At 50.7% G+C, this 18892-nt stretch overlaps 1 protein-coding gene across 1 annotated transcript in view; it reads left to right on the top strand.

Annotated features, from left to right (window-relative positions):
• Positions 1 to 16862, top strand: part of sdr42e2 (short chain dehydrogenase/reductase family 42E, member 2) — a 40830-nt gene extending 23968 nt beyond the window's left edge. The window contains exons 6-10 of the mRNA XM_085999958.1: positions 1448 to 1585; positions 11199 to 11264; positions 11476 to 11536; positions 12327 to 12400; positions 14053 to 16862. Of these exons, the coding sequence (XP_085856084.1) occupies positions 1448 to 1585; positions 11199 to 11264; positions 11476 to 11536; positions 12327 to 12400; positions 14053 to 14304 (591 nt within the window). The 3' untranslated portion in view covers positions 14305 to 16862. The remainder of the gene's footprint in view (positions 1 to 1447; positions 1586 to 11198; positions 11265 to 11475; positions 11537 to 12326; positions 12401 to 14052) is intronic.
• The last annotated feature ends 2030 nt before the right edge of the window (positions 16863 to 18892 follow it).

Raw genomic sequence — 18892 nt, 5'->3', positions numbered from 1 at the left:
AGGCACTTCACAGGATCATTATCAAAACAAAATTTGACACCGAGCCATATAAGGAGATATTAAGACAGATGAAGGAGGTAGGTTTTAAAGGGTGAGAGAGAGGTAGAGAGGCGGAGAGGTTTAGGGAGGGAATTCCAGAGCTTAGGGCCCAGGCAGCTGAAGGCACGGCCACCAATGGTGGAGCGATTAAAATCTGAGATGCGCAACAGGCCAGAATTGGATGAGCGCAGAGATCTCGGAGGGTTGTGGGGCTGGAGGAGGTTACAGAAATAGGGAAGGGGCGAGGCCATGGAGGGATTTGAAAACACGGATGAGAATTTTAAAATCGAGGCGTTGCCGGACCAGGAGCCACTGTAGGCCAGCGTACCAGCGAGTGATTGAGGCACTGGTAAAGTAAAATCATAATAGGTTGCAGCAATGAATCAGCATGCCTTGGCCAAAAGTCACCAACAGAACATCGGAACAGGATAATTTTCTGCTGTTGTGGCAACATTTCACATGCTGCTTGTTTAAAAATCAGGCTTGATGCAGATGGCCTGAAGCCTCCCAAAATTGTTTAGCAGTTGCATCCGAAGCAATACCGATGCGAAGAATCTCATCACTAAGGTCAGTGCACGTCAGCGAGATGCTAATGACCGATTGAAGCTGCTCCAAGACCCGACTGTGCCTGGAAACAGCAGAGCTTTATAAATCGGTAAGTACAAAGAAAGACTTGCATTTATATAGCGCCTTTCACGGACTCAGGATGTCACAAAGTGCTTTACAACCAATGACGTACTTTTTGAAGGGTAGTCACTGTTGTAGTGTAGGAAACGCAGCAGCCAATTTGCGCACAGCAAGCTCCCACAAACTACAATGCGATAATGACCAGATAATCTGTTTTTTAGTGATGTTGGTTGAGGGATAAATATTGGCCCAGGACACCGGGGAGAACTCCCCTGCTCTTCTAGGATAGTGGCCTTGGGAACTTTTACATCCACCTGAGAGCAGACGGGGCCTCGGTTTAACGTCTCATCCGGAAGATGGCACCTCTGACGGTGCAGCAGTCAGTCAGTACTGCACTGGATGTGCCACCCTGGATTATGTGCTCAAGTCTCTGGAGTGGGACTTGAACCCACGACTTTCTGACGCAGAGGCAAGAGTGCTGCCCACTGAGCCACAGCTGACGCCTAACGGCTAATACAGGGGATTAACGAGAACTTATTGAACTGCCCGGAATAGTTGGCCCGCATAATATGGCTTAAGCGGTGCTTCTGTACTTGACGCCTATGGTGATAACACATGGTTAACGCTGTTTGCCTGATATAGGCGGCTGCCTGTGCTAAGCGGGGATGGTGCAAGTGGCAAAGAGTGTAATCGCTTCCCTTCGAACATGTGAATCCGCTGCCTTACAGAGAGGACAAGCTGGTGATTACTGCTGATTAAATCTGTACCATGGTGATTGCAGGTGAACATTGAGCGAAGGCTGTTCAGTTTCACCTTTGGAAACCCCGATGCTAAGATGAACTGGGTCCACGTTGATAATCTGGTGCAAGCTCACATCCTCGCAGCGGAGGCACTCACAGCTGCCAAAGGTCACGTAGCGGTAAGTGGCAAATCCGCCCCGCCAAGGGCCGCTCTGGCAACCAAAACCCGAGGGGCTGGCATCACAGCCTACCTGGAATTATGGGTTGTATTGGTCTTTGAAGTTCATTGATAACTGCTTATTGATCTACAGTACACAACTTGCATTTATATCGTGCCTCTAATGTAGTAAAACATCCCCAGGCGCTTCACAGCCGCATAAATCAGACAGGATTTGACACTGAGCCAAATAGGAGATATTAGGACAGGTGCAAGAGGCAGGTTTTAAGTAGCGTCTGAAAGGAGGAGAGAGAGGTGGGGGAGGTTTAGGAAGGGAATTCCAGAGCTTAGGGCCTATATAGCTGAAGGCACGGCCACTAATGGTGGGGCGAAGGAAGTGGGGGATTCACAAGAGGCTGGAATTGGAGGAGCGCAGAGATCTCGGAGGGTTGTAGGGTTGGAGGAGGTTGCAGAGATAGGGAGGGGCAAGGCCATGGAGGGATTTCAACACGAGGAGGAGAATTTTAAAATCGAGGTGTTGCCGGACCAGGAGCCAATATAGGGCAGCAAGCACAGGGGTGATGGGTGAACAGGACTTGGTGTGAGTTAGGACACGGGCAACAGAGTTTTGGATGAGCCCAAATTTACGGAGGGTGGAAAATGGGAGACCAGCCAGGAGAGCGTTGGAATAGTCGAGTCTAAAGGTAACAAAAGCATGGATGAGGGTTTCCGCAGCAGCTGAGCTGAGACACGGGCAGAGACGGACGGTGGAAGTAGGCGGTAACAATGGCCATGAATTTTCTGGTATTTCTGGTGCCCTAATTGAGAGCATGTGATGAAATAACTCTGTGTTCTGGATCGATTTTTGAAACCAGAGCGTCTGGATATTGATCCCCATTCGGCAGACGCGTTGAAGAAATTTACGCATTGGCTTCGATGTTTTGAACACTTCATCGCATCGGTCGATTCGACGGTTAACAAGTTGGGTCTTCTAACCAACTTGGTAAGTCATCAAACTTACTCGATAATTGAAGATATTACTACATATGAAGAGGCCCTCGCAGCCCTTAAGGCCCAGTACCTTAAGTCGGTTAACGAAGTATACGCCAGGTATCTCCTGTCTACTCGCAGGCAATTACCCAAGGAATCTCTGGACGATTTCCTGCAGGACCTTAAGGCTTTGGCTAAGGATTGCAACTACAAGGCTGTCTCTGCCATAGTGTATCAGGAAGAAGCCATCCGCGATTCTTTCATATCTGGCCTCCGATCTAATTATATTAGACAGAGACTCCTCGAGAACGACTCGTTAGTTTTAAAAACGGTCGTCGCTACTGCTCGATCGTTAGATGTAGCCCAGAAGAATTTAGAAGTGTATGCATCAGCCCATGCGTCTCTCTCAGCCTCGTGTGTTCCGAGTATGGAGGCATCCATAACACCAATGGAGCCTCCACTTAGACCCATGGGGTACAGCCGCAACAATAGGATTAAGTGTTATTTTTGTGGCCAATCTAAACACCCCAGGCAAAGATGCCCAGCCAGAGAGGCTACCTGTTTTAAATGTAAGAAACGGGGACATTTTAGTAAAGTGTGTAAGGGTAATCCTGTACCCGATGTCTTCTCTGCTGCCGCCCATCGTTTTACTCTAACCTTGGCTACGGTTGACCAGATCATACCGTGTTCCTTGTCAAAATCTATGATGGACATCAAGATTAATGGTCGTCCTACTGGGTGTTTGATAGACTGTGGCAGTACTGAAAGCTTTATACACCCCAACCTTGTTAACTCCTGTTCATTGAAGGTGTATCCTACTCGAAGTGAAATTGTGATGGCGTCCAAGTCCCTTACTTCGGAGGTAACTGGATATTGTAAAGTCACATTGACCGTTAAGGATACGGAGTATAAGGACTTTAAACTCCTCATATTACCTCAGTTGTGTGTGAACTTAATTTTAGGCTTGGACTTCCAGTGTCAGCATGAGAGCGTTACCCTTAAGTATGGTGGATCTCAGCCTCCACTCACAGTCTGCGGCCTTTCTACTTTAAAAGTAAGTCCGCCTTCTTTGTTCGCGAACCTTGCTCCTAATTGTAGACCTCTCGCGACTAAGAGTCGACGGTATAGTTCAGAAGATAAAATATTTATAAAAGAGGAAGTGGAAAGGCTTCAACGGGAGAACACAGTAATAGCCCGTGGCGTGCCCAGGTGGTGGTGGTTAAAACTAATGAAAAGAAAAGACTTGTGGTCGATTATAGCCAGACTATAAACTTGTATACCCAATTAGACGCCTATCCTTTGCCTCGTATTTCTGAGATGGTGAACCAGATAGCTCAGTACCACGTGTTCTCCACCATTGATTTAAAGTCTGCCTACCATCAACTCCCCATTAAAATAGAAGACCGACCTTATACGGCCTTCGAAGCTAATGGGCGCCTGTACCAATTCCTTAGGGTGCCCTTTGGAGTGACGAATGGGGTATCCGTCTTCCAACGGGAGATGGATCGTATGGTGGATGAATACGCGTTGGAAGCAACATTCCCGTACCTGGACAATGTTACTATCTGTGGGCGCGACCAACGGCAGCATGATCAAAATCTCACGAAATTCCTAGAGGCTGCAAAGAGGTTAAACCTGACCTACAACGAAAACAAGTGTACCTTCAATACTACACGTTTGTGTATTCTTGGTTGCGTTGTGGAGAATGGGGTAATCGGGCCAGATCCTGAAAGATTACGTTGTGGCGACACGCCACCATTGGACATAATCCGCTCACGGCGGCACGGACAGTTTACGCAGGCGCACTGCCGGCAGCAGCCGCCCCCAGCCGGGGGCCCTTTCCTCCGGCAACTTGTTTCCCACAGGGACAGGCTGCCGGGAGCACTTCCTGTCTGGGGCGTATTTAAGTGGTTGCGCGGGCTTTTCAAGCTCTCTCTTTGCCATGATGTAGATTAAAACAGTTGTGTTTCACCAACTCTGGTCTCGACTCCCACGTTTGCCGCGGTATCTCAACACTGGTGACCCCAACGCTCAGGACGAATCCTAAGCTAGCATGGCGGATACAAACGCAGTCACGGTTAAACTACCGGACTTTTGGGAGAACCTGGCCGAGGCCTGGTTCGTTCAAGCCGAGTCCAGATTCCGGCTGAGAAGCATTACAGTCGACGCCACGAAGTACGACTACCTCGTCGCCTCTCTCACCTACGCCACAGTTCCCAAGGTTTGGGCAGCGCCGCAGGATCCACCAGTGGAAGGCAAGTACGAACATCTGAAGGCCGCGCTTCTTAAAAAATTTCAGGCGCCCTCTTACCAGCGCAACTGCCAACTCCTCGACCTCCCAGGCCTTGGTGATGCTTCACCGTCGGACCTGCTTTCCCACATGCTGTCCCTCTCGGACGACAAAAACCCCGGCGCCCTCTTTCGCAAGCTTTTAATTCGGCAGCTCCCCGCCAGCATCCGCCCGCTCATTGTGGAGTCTGGCTCCACGGACCTGAATGAGATAGCCGAAAAGGCCGACCGGCTGCTCTCCACGCAGACCGCCCGCGACGTCGCGCCTGACCTCACAGCAACGACCACGCGGTCTCCCCGGCCCACTAGGCCCGACCGCCCTTCCACTCCGGGTCACTGCTACTACCACACCCGTTTTGGCACTAGGGCCCAACGCTGCACGCCACCGTGCACTTTCAAACCCCCCCCCCCGCACCGGCCCCCACGATGGCCGCGGGGCAAAAGGGGCCCCTACTGTATGTCACCGACGACAGCACCAACCGCCGATTTCTGTGCGACACAGGAGCCCAGCACAGCATCACCCCCGCCTCCGCCCTCGAAATCCAACGCGGCGCACGGGGTATCACGCTGGCCGCAGCCAATGGCTCTGACATCCGCACATATAGCACCCGCATGGTCACGCGCGACCTCGCAGGCCGCCGCTACTGCTGGGAGTTCCTCACAGCCAAGGTCCTCTGCCCACTCCTCGGCGCCGACTTCCTACGCGCCCACGGCCTCCTTGTCGACATTCCGAGGCACCGTCTCGTCGACATCAACACTATGGCCCCCATCCCTGGCGCATTCACCCCGGCCCGTTCGGCCGGCCTGACAACCTACTGCCTCGCCAGAGCCACGGACGACTACTCGGCACTTCTAGCCGAGTTTCCCACCCTCACCAACCCGACCTTTTCGGCCAAAGCCGCCAAACACGGTGTGGAGCACTATATCCCCACCACCGGCCCCCCGGTCTCTGCCCACGCCCGCAGACTCAACCCGGCCAAGCTGGAAATCGCGTGGGGCGAGTTCACCACCATGGAGCAACTCGGCATCATCCGCCGCTCCAGCAGCCCTTGGGCCTTGCCCCTCCACATCGCCCCCAAGCCCGGTGGAGGCTGGCGCCCCTGCGGGGACTACCGCCGCCTCAACGACGCCACCACCCCCGACCGATACCCGGTGCCGCACATCCAGGACTTCTCGGCCCGACTGGCTGGACGAACCGTCTTTTCCAAGGTCGACCTGGTGCGCGGTTACCACCAAGTCCCCGTACACCCCGCGGACATCCCCAAAACGGCCGTCATCACCCCATTCGGCTTGTTTGAGTTCCTGAGAATGCCCTTCGGCCTCAAGAATGCAGCCCAGGCTTTCCAGCGCCTTATGGACTCAGTCCTCCGGGACCTGAACTTCCTATTCGTCTATCTAGACGACATTCTCGTGGCCAGCTCCTCCCAACAGGAACACCTCGAACACCTTCGCATCCTGTTCGGGCGCCTAGCCCAACACGGGCTCATCCTCAGCCTGGCGAAGTGCCAATTCGGCCTAGCCAAGATCGATTTTCTCGGCCACCACATCACCCCTGCTGGGGCCGTCCCCCTGCCCAACAAGGTGCAGGCCATCCAGCAATTCCCCCACCCCAAAACCATCAAGGGCCTCCAGGAGTTCCTCGGGATGGTGAACTTCTACAACAGGTTCATCCCCAGAGCAGCAGCCCCCATGAAGCCCCTATACGACTCCCTCCGAGGTAAATCCGGCAAGATGGCCGTAGCCTGGACCACTGACACGTCAGCCGCCTTCGACGCCACCAAAAATGTGCTCGCCGACGCCACCCTGCTCGCGCACCCGAGGGCCAATGCCCGGGTCGCGCTCACTACCGACGCCTCCAACCACGCGGTCGGAGCCGTGTTCGAGCAGTGGGTCAATGGCGCGTGGCAGCCACTTGCCTTCTACAGCCGCCAACTGCGCCCCCCCGGAGGTCAAATACTCTACTTTCGACCGCGAGCTCCTCGCGCTCCACCTGTCGGTCCGCCATTTCAGGTTCCTCCTGGAGGGCCGTCCCTTTACCGCGTACGTGGACCACAAGCCGCTCACATACGCGATGGCCAAGCACACCGAACCCTGGTCCGCTAGGCAGCAACGCCAGCTCGCGGCCGTGTCCGAGTTTACCACAGACATCCAGCACGTCTCCGGTAGAGACAACGTTGTCGCCGACTGCCTTTCCCGTCCCGCCATCTGCGCGAATCACCTCGCAGTCGACTACGCGCAACTAGCAGCGGCCCAGCTCACGGACCCAGACCTCCTCTCGGCGGCTACCAGCCTGCCAGGGCTACGCCTAGCCAAGGTCGCGCACGGGCCCGAAGCCACGGCAGTCACTTGCGACGTCTCACTCGGCCAACCCAGGCCGGTCGTCCCTGCAACCTGGCGCCGCCGCATCTTCGACGCGCTCCACGGGCTCTCCCATCCGGGTTCCCGCGCATCCGTCAAACTCCTCTCCCAGCACTTCGTCTGGCGCGGCCTCAGCAAAGATGTTCGGACTTGGGCCACCTCCTGCCTCGCCTGCCAACGGGCTAAGGTACAGCTGCACACAAAAGCACCCCTGGGAGACTTCGAGGTACCCAGCCGTCGCTTCGACTACGTACACGTCGACATCGTCGGTCCTCTGCCGCCATCGCAAGGCCAAACTTATCTCCTCACGATGGTCGACCGCTACACACGCTGGCCTGAGGCAGTGCCGCTGACCTCCACCACCACAGCCGACATCGCCAGGGCGTTCGTTAACACCTGGGTCGCGAGGTTCAGCGTACCGGCCGACATAACCTCCGACAGAGGCGCCCAGTTCACCTCCGAACTCTGGACGGCCACAGCACGCAACCTCGGGGTGACGCTCCACCGAACCACGGCGTACCACCCGCAGGCCAACGGGCTTTGTGAACGCTTCCACAGGTCACTCAAGGCCTCACTCCGCGCCGGCCTACAGGACAGTACCTGGACTGACCGCCTACCGTGGGTGCTACTAGGCCTACGCACCGCGGTCAAGGAAGACCTCCAGTCCTCAGCAGCGGAGTTAGTCTACGGACAACCGCTGCGCGTACCAGGCGAATTCCTCCCGGAGGCTACCACGCCTTGGTCGGCCGAACAGCAGCGGCTCAACTCTTTCTCTTCCGCTCAACAGTTCGCCCCACTTCCGGTCAACCGACACGGCAAACTCGCACCTCACGTCCTGCCAAACTTACAGCAGGCACGCTTCGTCTTTGTGCGACACGACGCGCACCGCGGACCCCTGCGACCCCCGTACGACGGACCGTACGAGGTACTACAAACCGGGGACAAGGTCTTCAAGCTGCGACTCGGCGACAGGGTCGAAACAGTCTCCATCGACCGGCTCAAACCAGCACACACAGAACCAGGGGAACAGGGCCCCGTGGCCCGACCTCCAACTAGAGGCCGTCCCGCCAGCAAGCCAGCACAGCCGGCGGCGAACCGCCCGGCCCCACCAACTAGACTGGCGACCACTCAGAGCCGCTCCGGCAGAACCATTAGACCACCGTCACGACTCGTCCACTCCTCCTAAGCGGATTCTGGGGGGAGCTCTGTGGCGACACACCACCATTGGACATAATCCGCTCACGGCGGCACGGACAGTTTACACAGGCGCACTGCCGGCAGCAGCCGTCCCCAGCCGGGGGCCCTTTCCTCCGGCAACTTGTTTCCCACAGGGACAGGCTGCCGGGAGCACTTCCTGTCTGGGGAGTATTTAAGTGGTTGCGCGGGCTTTTCAAGCTCTCTCTTTGCCATGATGTAGATTAAAACAGTTGTGTTTCACCAACTCTGGTCTCGACTCCCACGTTTGCCGCGGTATCTCAACAACGTCCACTTAAGGAATTACCTTTACCTCACACTGTAAAAGCTTTAAGAAGGTGTCTGGGATTCTTCTCGTACTATGCCCAGTGGGTGGCTAACTACTCAGATAAAGTCCGACCTCTTATTAAGTCGACGTCTTTTCCACTATCGGCGGAAGCTCAGGAGGCTTTCCTTAATATCAAACGGGACATTGAGAAGGCAGTGGTATGTGCCATGGATGAGAAGATCCCTTTTCAAGTGGAAAGTGATGCATCTGATTTTGCGTTGGCAGCAACTCTTAACCAAGCTGGTAGACCAGTAGCTTTCTTCTCTCATACATTGCAAGGACCAGAAGTTCAACATTCTTCAGTGGAAAAGGAGGCACAGGCGATTATCGAAGCAGTCAGGTATTGGAGACATTATCTCGCTGGCCAACGTTTTACGCTCATTACTGACCAGCGGTCCGTGGCCTTTATGTTCAACACTAAGCAGAGAGGCAAGATCAAAAATGATAAGATTTTAAGATGGCGAATAGAACTGTCAACATATGACTATGATGATATTCAGTACAGGCCTGGAGTATTTAATGAGCCATCGGATGCTTTGTCACGAGGAGTATGTGCTAGTCTAGGTATAGATAAGCTTCAAAGTCTCCACGACGCACTCTGCCACCCTGGGGTTACCAGAATGAACCACTTCATTAAGTCCCACAATCTACCCTACTCTATTGAGGAGGTCCGGACAATGACCAGAACCTGTCGTGTTTGTGCTGAATGCAAACCCCGCTTCTATAAGCCGTCCGAGCCAGCTCATCTTATTAAAGCAACTCGACCATTTGAGCGTTTGAGTCTCGATTTTAAAGGTCCCCTTCCATCAAGCGACCGTAATGTCTATTTTCTTAATATTATAGACGAGTACTCTCGGTTCCCTTTTGTTATCCCCTGTCCGGATGTGACTAGTGCTGTTGTAATTAAATGCCTCTGCCAACTGTTTTCTTTGTTTGGCATGCCTAACTATATACATAGTGATAGGGGTTCTTCCTTTATGAGCGAAGAATTGCGACAGTTTTTGCTATCGAAAGGGATTGCAACGAGTAGAACTACCAGCTATAACCCTCGTGGTAATGGGCAGGTCGAGAAAGAAAATGCGACAGTGTAGAAGGCTATCGTACTGTCTCTGAAGTCGCGAGGACTGCCGACCTCTTGCTGGCAGGATGTCCTGCCAGACGTACTGCATTCCATAAGGTCTCTTTTGTGTACAGCGACGAATGCCACCCCTCATGAAAGGATGTTTAGTTTTCCAAGAAAAGCTACTAATGGAGTAATGTTACCCACATGGTTGACGACCACGGGCCCTGTGTTGTTGCGCAGACATGTGAGAGGCCACAAGACTGATCCACTGGTGGAGGAAGTACAACTCCTCCATGCTAATCCCCAGTATGCGTATATTCAATATCCGGATGGGCGAGAGGATACGGTCTCTATTAAAGATCTTGCACCTGCTAGAGCTCAAAGAGTTCGACTCTTGGGAGTAGAGTTTTCAATCGTTGTATTGGACCTTCAGAGACACAAACCCTCAGTGTGGAAAATACTAGTGATTCTGGGAATTCGAATGAACCGGAGTTAGTACTCCGGGAGGAGCCTCAGCAAGAGTTACGTCATTCCCAGAGGATTATCAGACCTCCTGACAGACTGAATCTATAGCAGGGGGTGAATGTGATGAAATAACTCTGTGTTCTGGCATTTGTATTATTGTTGTTGTTGTTGTACTTGTTAATGTCTGGAATGTTCCACCGGTGTAACCACTAATGCTCCTCCCTAGCCCCGCCCCTCTTCTGGAATGTTCTACCAAGGGCTGGGTCGGTGATGACTGTGTTAACTTGATGCCATGTTCTTACTTAATAAAAGCCTTTAGTTTTAAGCTTCAACCTCATGGATTCAGGCAGTTATTTGGCACATCAGAGCACTGAAAATGGGGACATCTCAAAGTGGAATCAGCAGTGAGCAAGTGTCAGTTGTGGCTCAGTGGGTAGCACTCTTGCCTCTGAGTCAGAAGGTTGTGGGTTCAGAGACCCACTCCAGAGACTTGAGTGCAAAAATCCAGGCTGACACTGAGGGAAGTGCCGTCTTTCAAATGAGATGTTAAACCGAGGCCCTATCTGCCCCCTCGGGCGTAAAAGATCCCATGGAAGTATTTGACTGAAGAGCAGGGGACTTCTCCCCGGTGTCCTGGGCCAATATTTATCCCTCAACCAACATCACTAAAACAGATTATCTGGCCATTATCTCATTGCTGTTTGTGGGAGCTTGCTGTGCGCAAATTGGCTGCCGCGTTTCCTACATTACAACAGTGACTACACTTCAAAAAGTACTTCATTGGCTGTAAAGTGCTTTGGGACTTGAGGTTGTGAAAGGCGCTGTATAAATCTTTGACTGGTTGAACTGTGATCAGATTTGTTTGGTGTAAATCGACTAGCGTGTGACTCAATGGTGAAATCATTCATTTGTGTTTTAATGCAGCCAGATTTATTACCTTGTTTGCAGAGTGGCCAAGTTTACTACATCAATGCTGGTGAAGCTGTAAATGTATTTGACTGGTTAACCCCACTGGTAGGTTTTTTTTAATTTTATTATTTGTCTAAGTGCTTAAAAATATTCAGGTTATAATATGCAGATCAGCCATGATCTAACTGAATGGTGGAACAGGCTCAAGGGGCTGAATTCAGGCCTCCTCCTGTTCCTATGCTTTTAATGAGTTGAAAACAAATGTTTTAAATCACCCCGTCTGTGAATTCATGCATCGTTTATTTGTCTCTACTAGTTTGTGAAATTGGGCCACAAACCCTGGCTTCATGCGTCTGTCCAGCTCATGTACATGGCAGGTAATTTATATTTTTATATTTTTCATTGTTTGGTTCCAAGACAAATCACTTTGTTTCCTTTATCCTTGAACTATGCGCTGTTTGTGTACTTTATAGATTGCCACAATACATTTTATTCCAGCCACGGTCTCCTATTCCAGCCCTTCTCCTCCATCCAAGAGACGGGACAACTTGGCGCGCCAGCCGTTTCCATGACGACCATCAGTGCTTTTAATGGGCTAGCAGAAAGCCCATTACGAACTAACCCCTCTGCCAATTAATTCATTTTACTTGCACGTCACGTAATATTATTTCTTTTAATTCGTTCTCGGGATGTGGGCATCGCTGGCAGGCATTTGTTGCCCTGAGAAGGTGACGGTGGTGGCGGTTTGATACAACGAGTGTTTTGCTCGGCCTCCTTCTAGGGTCGCCAACTCTCCAGGATTGCCCCCAAGTCTCCAGGAATTAAAGATTAATCTCCAGGGATACTGCTGCGAGCAGCCCAGGGACAAAAAAAAAAATCACGGGCATTAAAACAAACGTGCTCATTTTTCATTTTCATTTATTAATCATAAATAATATTGGAGAGGATAAAAGTGGCTGTTTAATCGGGTTGGGGGGGGGCGCTAGGAGGCAGGAGGTCATGTGATGAAACCTCCAGGAATCCGTTCAACCAGAGTTGGCAACCCAAGCCCTTTCAGAAAGCAACACATTGGTGTGGGACTGGAGTCACATGTAGGCGAGACCTATTGTGCATTACCGTTTAACCCCATTGTCACAGCTCACCCTTTATATTGCCTCTGTTTTGTAGCTATAATAATGGAATATCTTCATACGGCCCTGAGACCGATCGTAGAAATCTCTCCACTGCTCACCAGGAATGAGGTAAACACCAACAGTTAGGGAAGAGTACCATTTTATTTTCAAGGATTTATACAGTCTCGGGGGGGGTGGGGAATTCTGTTGTTTGCGCCTCCCGTTAGCGCCTCAAGAGGGCACTAATCGAGCGCAAAGCAACTAGCGCCCGTGCGTGGCGATGTTTGCGCCGCTCGCGAAATTAACTAGACATTTTGCGGCAGCGCTAAACACTACCACCACGATCTCCTGCGCCGGCAGATCGTGACGTCAGTCGAGTGCGCAACGCCCTGGTAGCGCCCCGGACCGGATATTGAGTGGCGCCCCCTGCCTTACCGCCTGCCGCTAGCAACGACAGGTTGAGGGGAGCGTTTTGCAGTCGGGAAGGGACTGGGGGAGTGTTATTTAAAGGCAACCACTTCCTGCCTTTTTTTGTTGGTGACATTTTTGTACCACGCATTCTGAGAGAGAGAGAGAGAGAGAGACTTCTGGAGAGATTCAACGCTGTGTGAAGGAGTTTTGGGTACTGAGCGACATTTTGCAGGTTCATTTTGATTTGCCCTTGTATCGATTTAGAAGAGGGGGCTGCACTCTGAGCTCTTTCCCTGGGTCTCTCCATTGTTCTTTCCAGCAGATTTGATGTACAGGTCTCTCCAGGCCAAGATTCAAGGCTGCAATGAGCAGGATGTGGATGGAGAGCAAGATCAACCCTCCCCTATAAGAACTGGCCGGCGCCATTATGTCTATGTTCCTTTGCTGACTGACATCACATGAGCTTCGCCAGCGCTCTGAGGTAGCGCCTCGCTCCTCGGCCTTTGCGCCTTAAGACAGGTGTGTAGCGCCTGATTTAGCGCTCCGATCACCTCTAGGGGCGATAAAAGCCAAGTTTGCCGTTGGAGGCGATAATTAGCGCCAGGTGCTAAATTTTGCGCACGGCCAATAATGGCGCCCCAAACAGAGCGATACTGAATATTTCCCCCTCTGGGTTTTAAAACTTTTTTTATTGGGGTATGAGAGAGCAAGTGGTTAATTTATGGAACAGGCTTGCTCAGGAGATGGTGGAAGCAGTTACGCTAAACCTTTATAAATCACTGGTTAGGCCTCAGCTGGAGTATTGTGTCCAGCTCTGGGCACCACACTTTAATAATGATGTCAAGGCTGTAGAGAGGGTGCAGGGGAGCTTTATTAGAATTATAACAGCGATGAGGGATTTCAGTTATGGGGAGAGACTGGAGAAGCTGGAATTGTTATTCTTACAGTAGAGAAGTTTAAGGGGAGATTTGATCCCTTAAAATGATGAGGGATTTTGATAGAGCAGATAAGGAGAAACTGTTTCCACTGGCAGATGACACAGATTTAAGATAATTGGCAAAGGAACCAGGGGAAATGAGAATTATTTTTTATGCAGTGAGTTGTTGTGATCTGGAATGCACTGCTTGAAAGGGTGGTGGAAGCAAATTCAATAATAACTTTCAAAAGGGAATTGGATAAATACTTGAAAAGGAGAAATTTGCAGGGTTTTGGAGAAAGTGCGGGTGAGTGGGACTAATTGGATAGTTCTTTCAGAGAGCTGGCGGGGGCATGATGGGCTGAATGGCCTTCTTATGTGCTGTAAGATTCTATGATGAGGGGAGGCAGTACGTTTGTTACCTGTTTATTGACTCGTCACTTTCCTTCCTCAGGTTCGAAACATTGCGGTCACACACACCTTCAAGATAGACAAAGCAAGGAAGCAACTAGGATATTGCCCCAAGAAGTACAACTTTTCTGACTCTGTTGAGCATTACATAAAAACAAGGCCCAAGCAGGACAGCTCCTTCTCTCTCTTCTTGAAAGCCTTATTTATCCTGAGCACCGTTTTCCTCCTCGTCTGTCTCTCCCCAGTGCCCCAGATCCAGAGCCCATCAGTAATGCAGTTCTCCACAGTAAACTAACATTAATGTATCTGCCTTTCCTCACCGATGTTGGCTTATGATGAAGCCGTTTCTAACACTGGCTCCAGCCGCTCGATGCACTTCAGTAATCAACTGTTCCCCCGCCCCATGGGAAATTGTGACAAGCACTTTGGTCAAGAAACGCCTTTGGACATTTTACTACGTTAAAGGCGCTATATAAGTGCAAGTTGTTGTTGTATGTTGTTGTTGAAGGTTCTGGTGTTATTATTGCAATCTTACTTTGGAGTGAGTTACACACTAAGGGTTTGTACATCCCTAATCCTCTTGCTGTTTCCCAACACGTATTTTGTAATACGTTGATGCTTATGTGTATCATTAGTCTTTCTGCAGTTTTTGTCAGGGTGTTGTTTCTGATGATGATCAATTTTTTTTGTGTACACGATCTATAGTGGGGTCTGCATCCCTTTTAGTGTCCCTTTTTAACAAGGTCTTGTAGAAACATAGGAACAGGAGGAGGCCATTCAGCCCCTCCAACCTGTTCCACCATTCAATGAGATCATGGCTGATCTGTACCTCAACTCCATTTACCCGCCTTTGCTCCATATCCTTTGATACCTTTACCCAACAAAAATCTATCAATCTGGGTCTTGAAAATTTCAATTGACCCCCAGCATCCACAGCCTCTTGGGGGAGAGAATTCCAGATTTCCACTACTCTTTGTGTGTAAAAGCACTTCCTGATTTTGCGTCTGGATTCGGCCAATTGGACACAATTTCTACCCCCAGTAGATGTTAACCAACATAACAAAAACTGATTATCTGGTCATTATCACATTGCTGTTTGTGGGAGCTTGCTGTGCGCAAATTGGCTGCCGTGTTTCCCACATTACAACAGTGACTACACTCCAAAAATACTTCATTGGCTGTAAAGCGCTTTGGGATGTCTGGTGGTCATGAAAGGCGCTATAGAAATGCACGTCTGTCTTTCTTTATTATTCCAACCCCCTTCAGATAAAGGCCAACCTTCCATTAGTATTGTTGATTGCTTTAGGTGAGGTATTGAACGATGGAAGGAGCCTGAAGATGGATTCATAAGAAATAGGAGCAGGAGTAGGCCATAATACCCCTGGAGCCTGATCAAAAGTTGATTTTGCTGCTAGCAGAGAATGGTTTTGATCCATTGGCCTCTGGGTTGTGGGGCCTGCACGCTCCCGCTGCGCCACGCCGCTCAGATAAGTCAGACAAGTCCCTTTTGTAGTGTATGTAACCGTTCCACCTTTAAGAGAACTATTTTGTAACCGTTCCACCTTTAAAAGAACTATTTAGGGGTTGCACTACTTTATCTTGGCTGCTGTATACTGTAATACCGGCGGTGACCACACCGGTATATAAGTGCTGTGTAATGATTTATTGGGCAGTTCCGCCCTGACCTTCAACCAGTAAAGTCCTGTTAAAGTTTACTCTTGTGGTCTGTGTAGTAATTCTTAATATAACACACAGACTTAACAATGGCGACGAGTTCGATCTTACCCTGCGGCAGAGATACATCCAAGGCAGTCTAACGGGCGTCGAGAAGAGGCATCCGCCCTCGTCATTCTGCTGAGAGAAGACTCGAGTCTGCAGAGCAAAGGAAGAAGGAAGAATTCTGACACGAAGCCTTCCATCAGCAACAGGCAGTGATCATTCCTTCTATCACGGTGGTGGGTGAGCTGATCAGCGACGAGAAGCAAGTCGGCCACGTTGACTGTGAGTAGGGGAGAAAATAAAAAAAACGGAGGATATAAGGGCGGAGAACTCGACCACGGCCGGGGAAAGGAGCCGGACAGAAGTCGGGGCCAGAGGCGCTGAGACTGGGGCAGCGTAGGGCACGGAAGCCGCGGTGAAGGCAAACGCAGCCGGTGTGAGAGACCGGGCTACAAGCGGGAACGCAGCCGGTGTGAGAGACCGGGCTACAAGCGGGAACGCAGCCGGTGTGAGAGACCGGGCTACAAGCGGGCTGGGAGACGCAACAGCGTCGAGAGACAGCTCGACCGCGACCGGTGAAAAAGGCCGGGCAGCTACCGAGGCCGCGAGGCGCAGCGACCGGGATCGTAAGGCGCGGGAGAAAATTTAAAAAACCGCGGAGAACTCAGCCGCAGCCGGGGGGGGAAAGGACCGGACTGCAAGAGGGGCTGGGAGGCACGATTGAAAACCGCTGAGGGAGAGACAGAGCCCGAGCGAGCGGGAGAGACAGAGCCCGAGCGAGCGGGAGAGCGAGGGAGACCGAGCGAGCGAGGGAGAACGAGACCGAGCGAGGGAGACCGAGCAAGGGAGACCGAGACCGAGCGAGCGGGAGTGACAAGAGACAGCCGCGGGGGAGAAAGGCAAACGCGGGAAACCGCCATTTTCGGAGGCGGGGAAGAAGACAAGCGCGGGAAACCGTCATTTTGAAAGTAGGCGGGGAAGAAGACAAGCGCGGGAAACCGCCATTTTGTAAAAAAAAAATAATAATTCTTTGTTTCTCAAGAAGGTTGCGAAGATGCCTAAGCGTGGTAACATCAACGATTTCGATCCCGATGTGGAAGATTGGGCCACGTATGTAGAATGCATAGAGATATATTGTAAGGCAAATAAAATATCAAATGAAGATAAAGCATTAACCTTACTAAACTCAATGGGTGCGAAGACATACGGGCTATTGAAGCATCTTCTATCACCAGCTAAACCGGCGGATCAGACTTTCGCTAATATTGTTGCTGTCCTGAAGGATCATTTGAACCCCACACCGCTGATGTTAGCGGAACGATTCAAATTTTATGCGAGAACGCAACTGAAAGAGGAAAGCAACGCGGAGTACTTAACTGAACTGCGTAAGCTAGCGAAATACTGTCAGTTTGGGGAAGGACTGACAGAGGCACTGAGAGACAAATTCGTGTGCGGATTGTCGAAAGAAGGAACACAAAAGCGGCTACTTGAAGAGAATGATCTTACACTTGATAAGGCTGTCTCTATTGCAGCATCGCACGAAGCCGCAGCGAGAGGCATTGCGGAAATGCAGCTGAAGGCAGCAGTACTCAGCGTAGATCAAATGGCTTTGGGTACAACGAAATGTTATCGTTGTGGGAAGACAACACACGATCAGAACCAATGCTGGTTTAAAAACCAGGAATGTAGAAAATGTGGCAAGCTTGGTCACATAGCTAAAGTATGCCGGTCAGGAAAGAAGACCAGCAACAAAAAGTCACCGCAGGAAAAGTGCAGCAAGGTACACAAGGTGGCTGAGAAGAGTTCGGATGAACAGAATTCGGATTCAGACTCCAACAGCAAGGAACTGGGTAGTCTGAGAATTCACAATGTGAGTAAGGAAGCTGACCGACAAACTATCTGGGTCACACTTCAGATAGCAAGGGTCCAGGTGAAGATGGAAGTGGACACCGGATCGGCGTTGACGGTCATGAATAAGCAAGATTACAAAAGGTTATTCACACATATTCCCCTACGGAATACGAAGATAGTATTAAAGACATACACGGGGCAAAGAGTATACCCCATCGGAAGGATAAAAGTCAAGGTGAGACACAAGGACAAAGAGCACCAAGGAATGGACATATATGTACTACCTGAGGGAGGTCCACCACTTCTGGGACGGGAGTGGATCAGGAAAATAAATATGGACTGGCACCCCCTAAAAGCAATGACGGAAAGTCCAGAAAATGAGCGGGAAGTCCTGAGGTGTCCAACGTGCAACAAAGTCTACAAACAAAGGGTGAAAAACCTGTTTCAGAAGCACGTGCTGCAGTGCGGAAACCAGACTTCACAGGAGGATGATGACGGGAACAAAGCCCAGGATAATGATTCAAACAAAAGGAGGTACCCCCGACGCAGTGCCCGGGCCCACTCAACGACATTTTTCGGGTTGACTCCCTTTTATGGTGGCAAGTCATATGGTGAAGAGGATTTTCCATTCTACCGGGATCTTTCGGGGAAGAAAAGAGGAGAGCAGTCAACTCAAGGGCAGGTAGACGGAGCCGATGATCCAAGCACGTCTTCTGACGAGGATATGGAATACTACTACAACTCCACCAGAACTGTCATCACGTCCGATCGCGAGGGAAGACTCGAGCCGTGCAGTTTCTTTGACGGCGAGGAAGATTGCCGCCTACCCAGGATCAGCTCAGACTCTGGAACTGATGATGGTAAGATCAGCCCAGGTGCAAAAGACAAGTCTAAAATGGACTTGCAGTCTAATGATGGAAAAACGAAGGAGAGCATAAATGCTTCAGGAGAGAACAAAGTATCAGAACAGAATTCCACTGAACAACAACAACATAGTTTGACAGAGAATTCTGAGTCTGTCCAGTCTACAGACATGCACATTTCTGAGGAACACCGGGCTCGAACTCAACTCAATTTCAAATTACAACAGCAATTAGAACAATTGATTCGCCGTTTTGAGCAAGAGATGAATGCAACGAAAAAGTTCTTTGACACAGAGTGGGAGAATCTGGAAAGACAACAGAAGCAGCTGATTGAGGAAATGGAACAGGAACACACAAACCGTCTGCGCGATGAGGCCAAACGAATCAAAGCTGAGCAAGAAAGGGAATATGTCAAATTCATCGATCAGTTGAAAGCTAAGAAGAAAGAGC

Source organism: Somniosus microcephalus, chromosome 11, assembly GCF_052327205.1.
Source record: "Somniosus microcephalus isolate GS21.2 chromosome 11, FLI_Smic_1.0, whole genome shotgun sequence".
Lineage (NCBI taxonomy): Eukaryota > Metazoa > Chordata > Chondrichthyes > Squaliformes > Somniosidae > Somniosus > Somniosus microcephalus.
The sequence above is the reverse complement of the archived record's forward strand: the minus strand, read 5'-3'. Positions and strand labels throughout refer to the sequence as shown.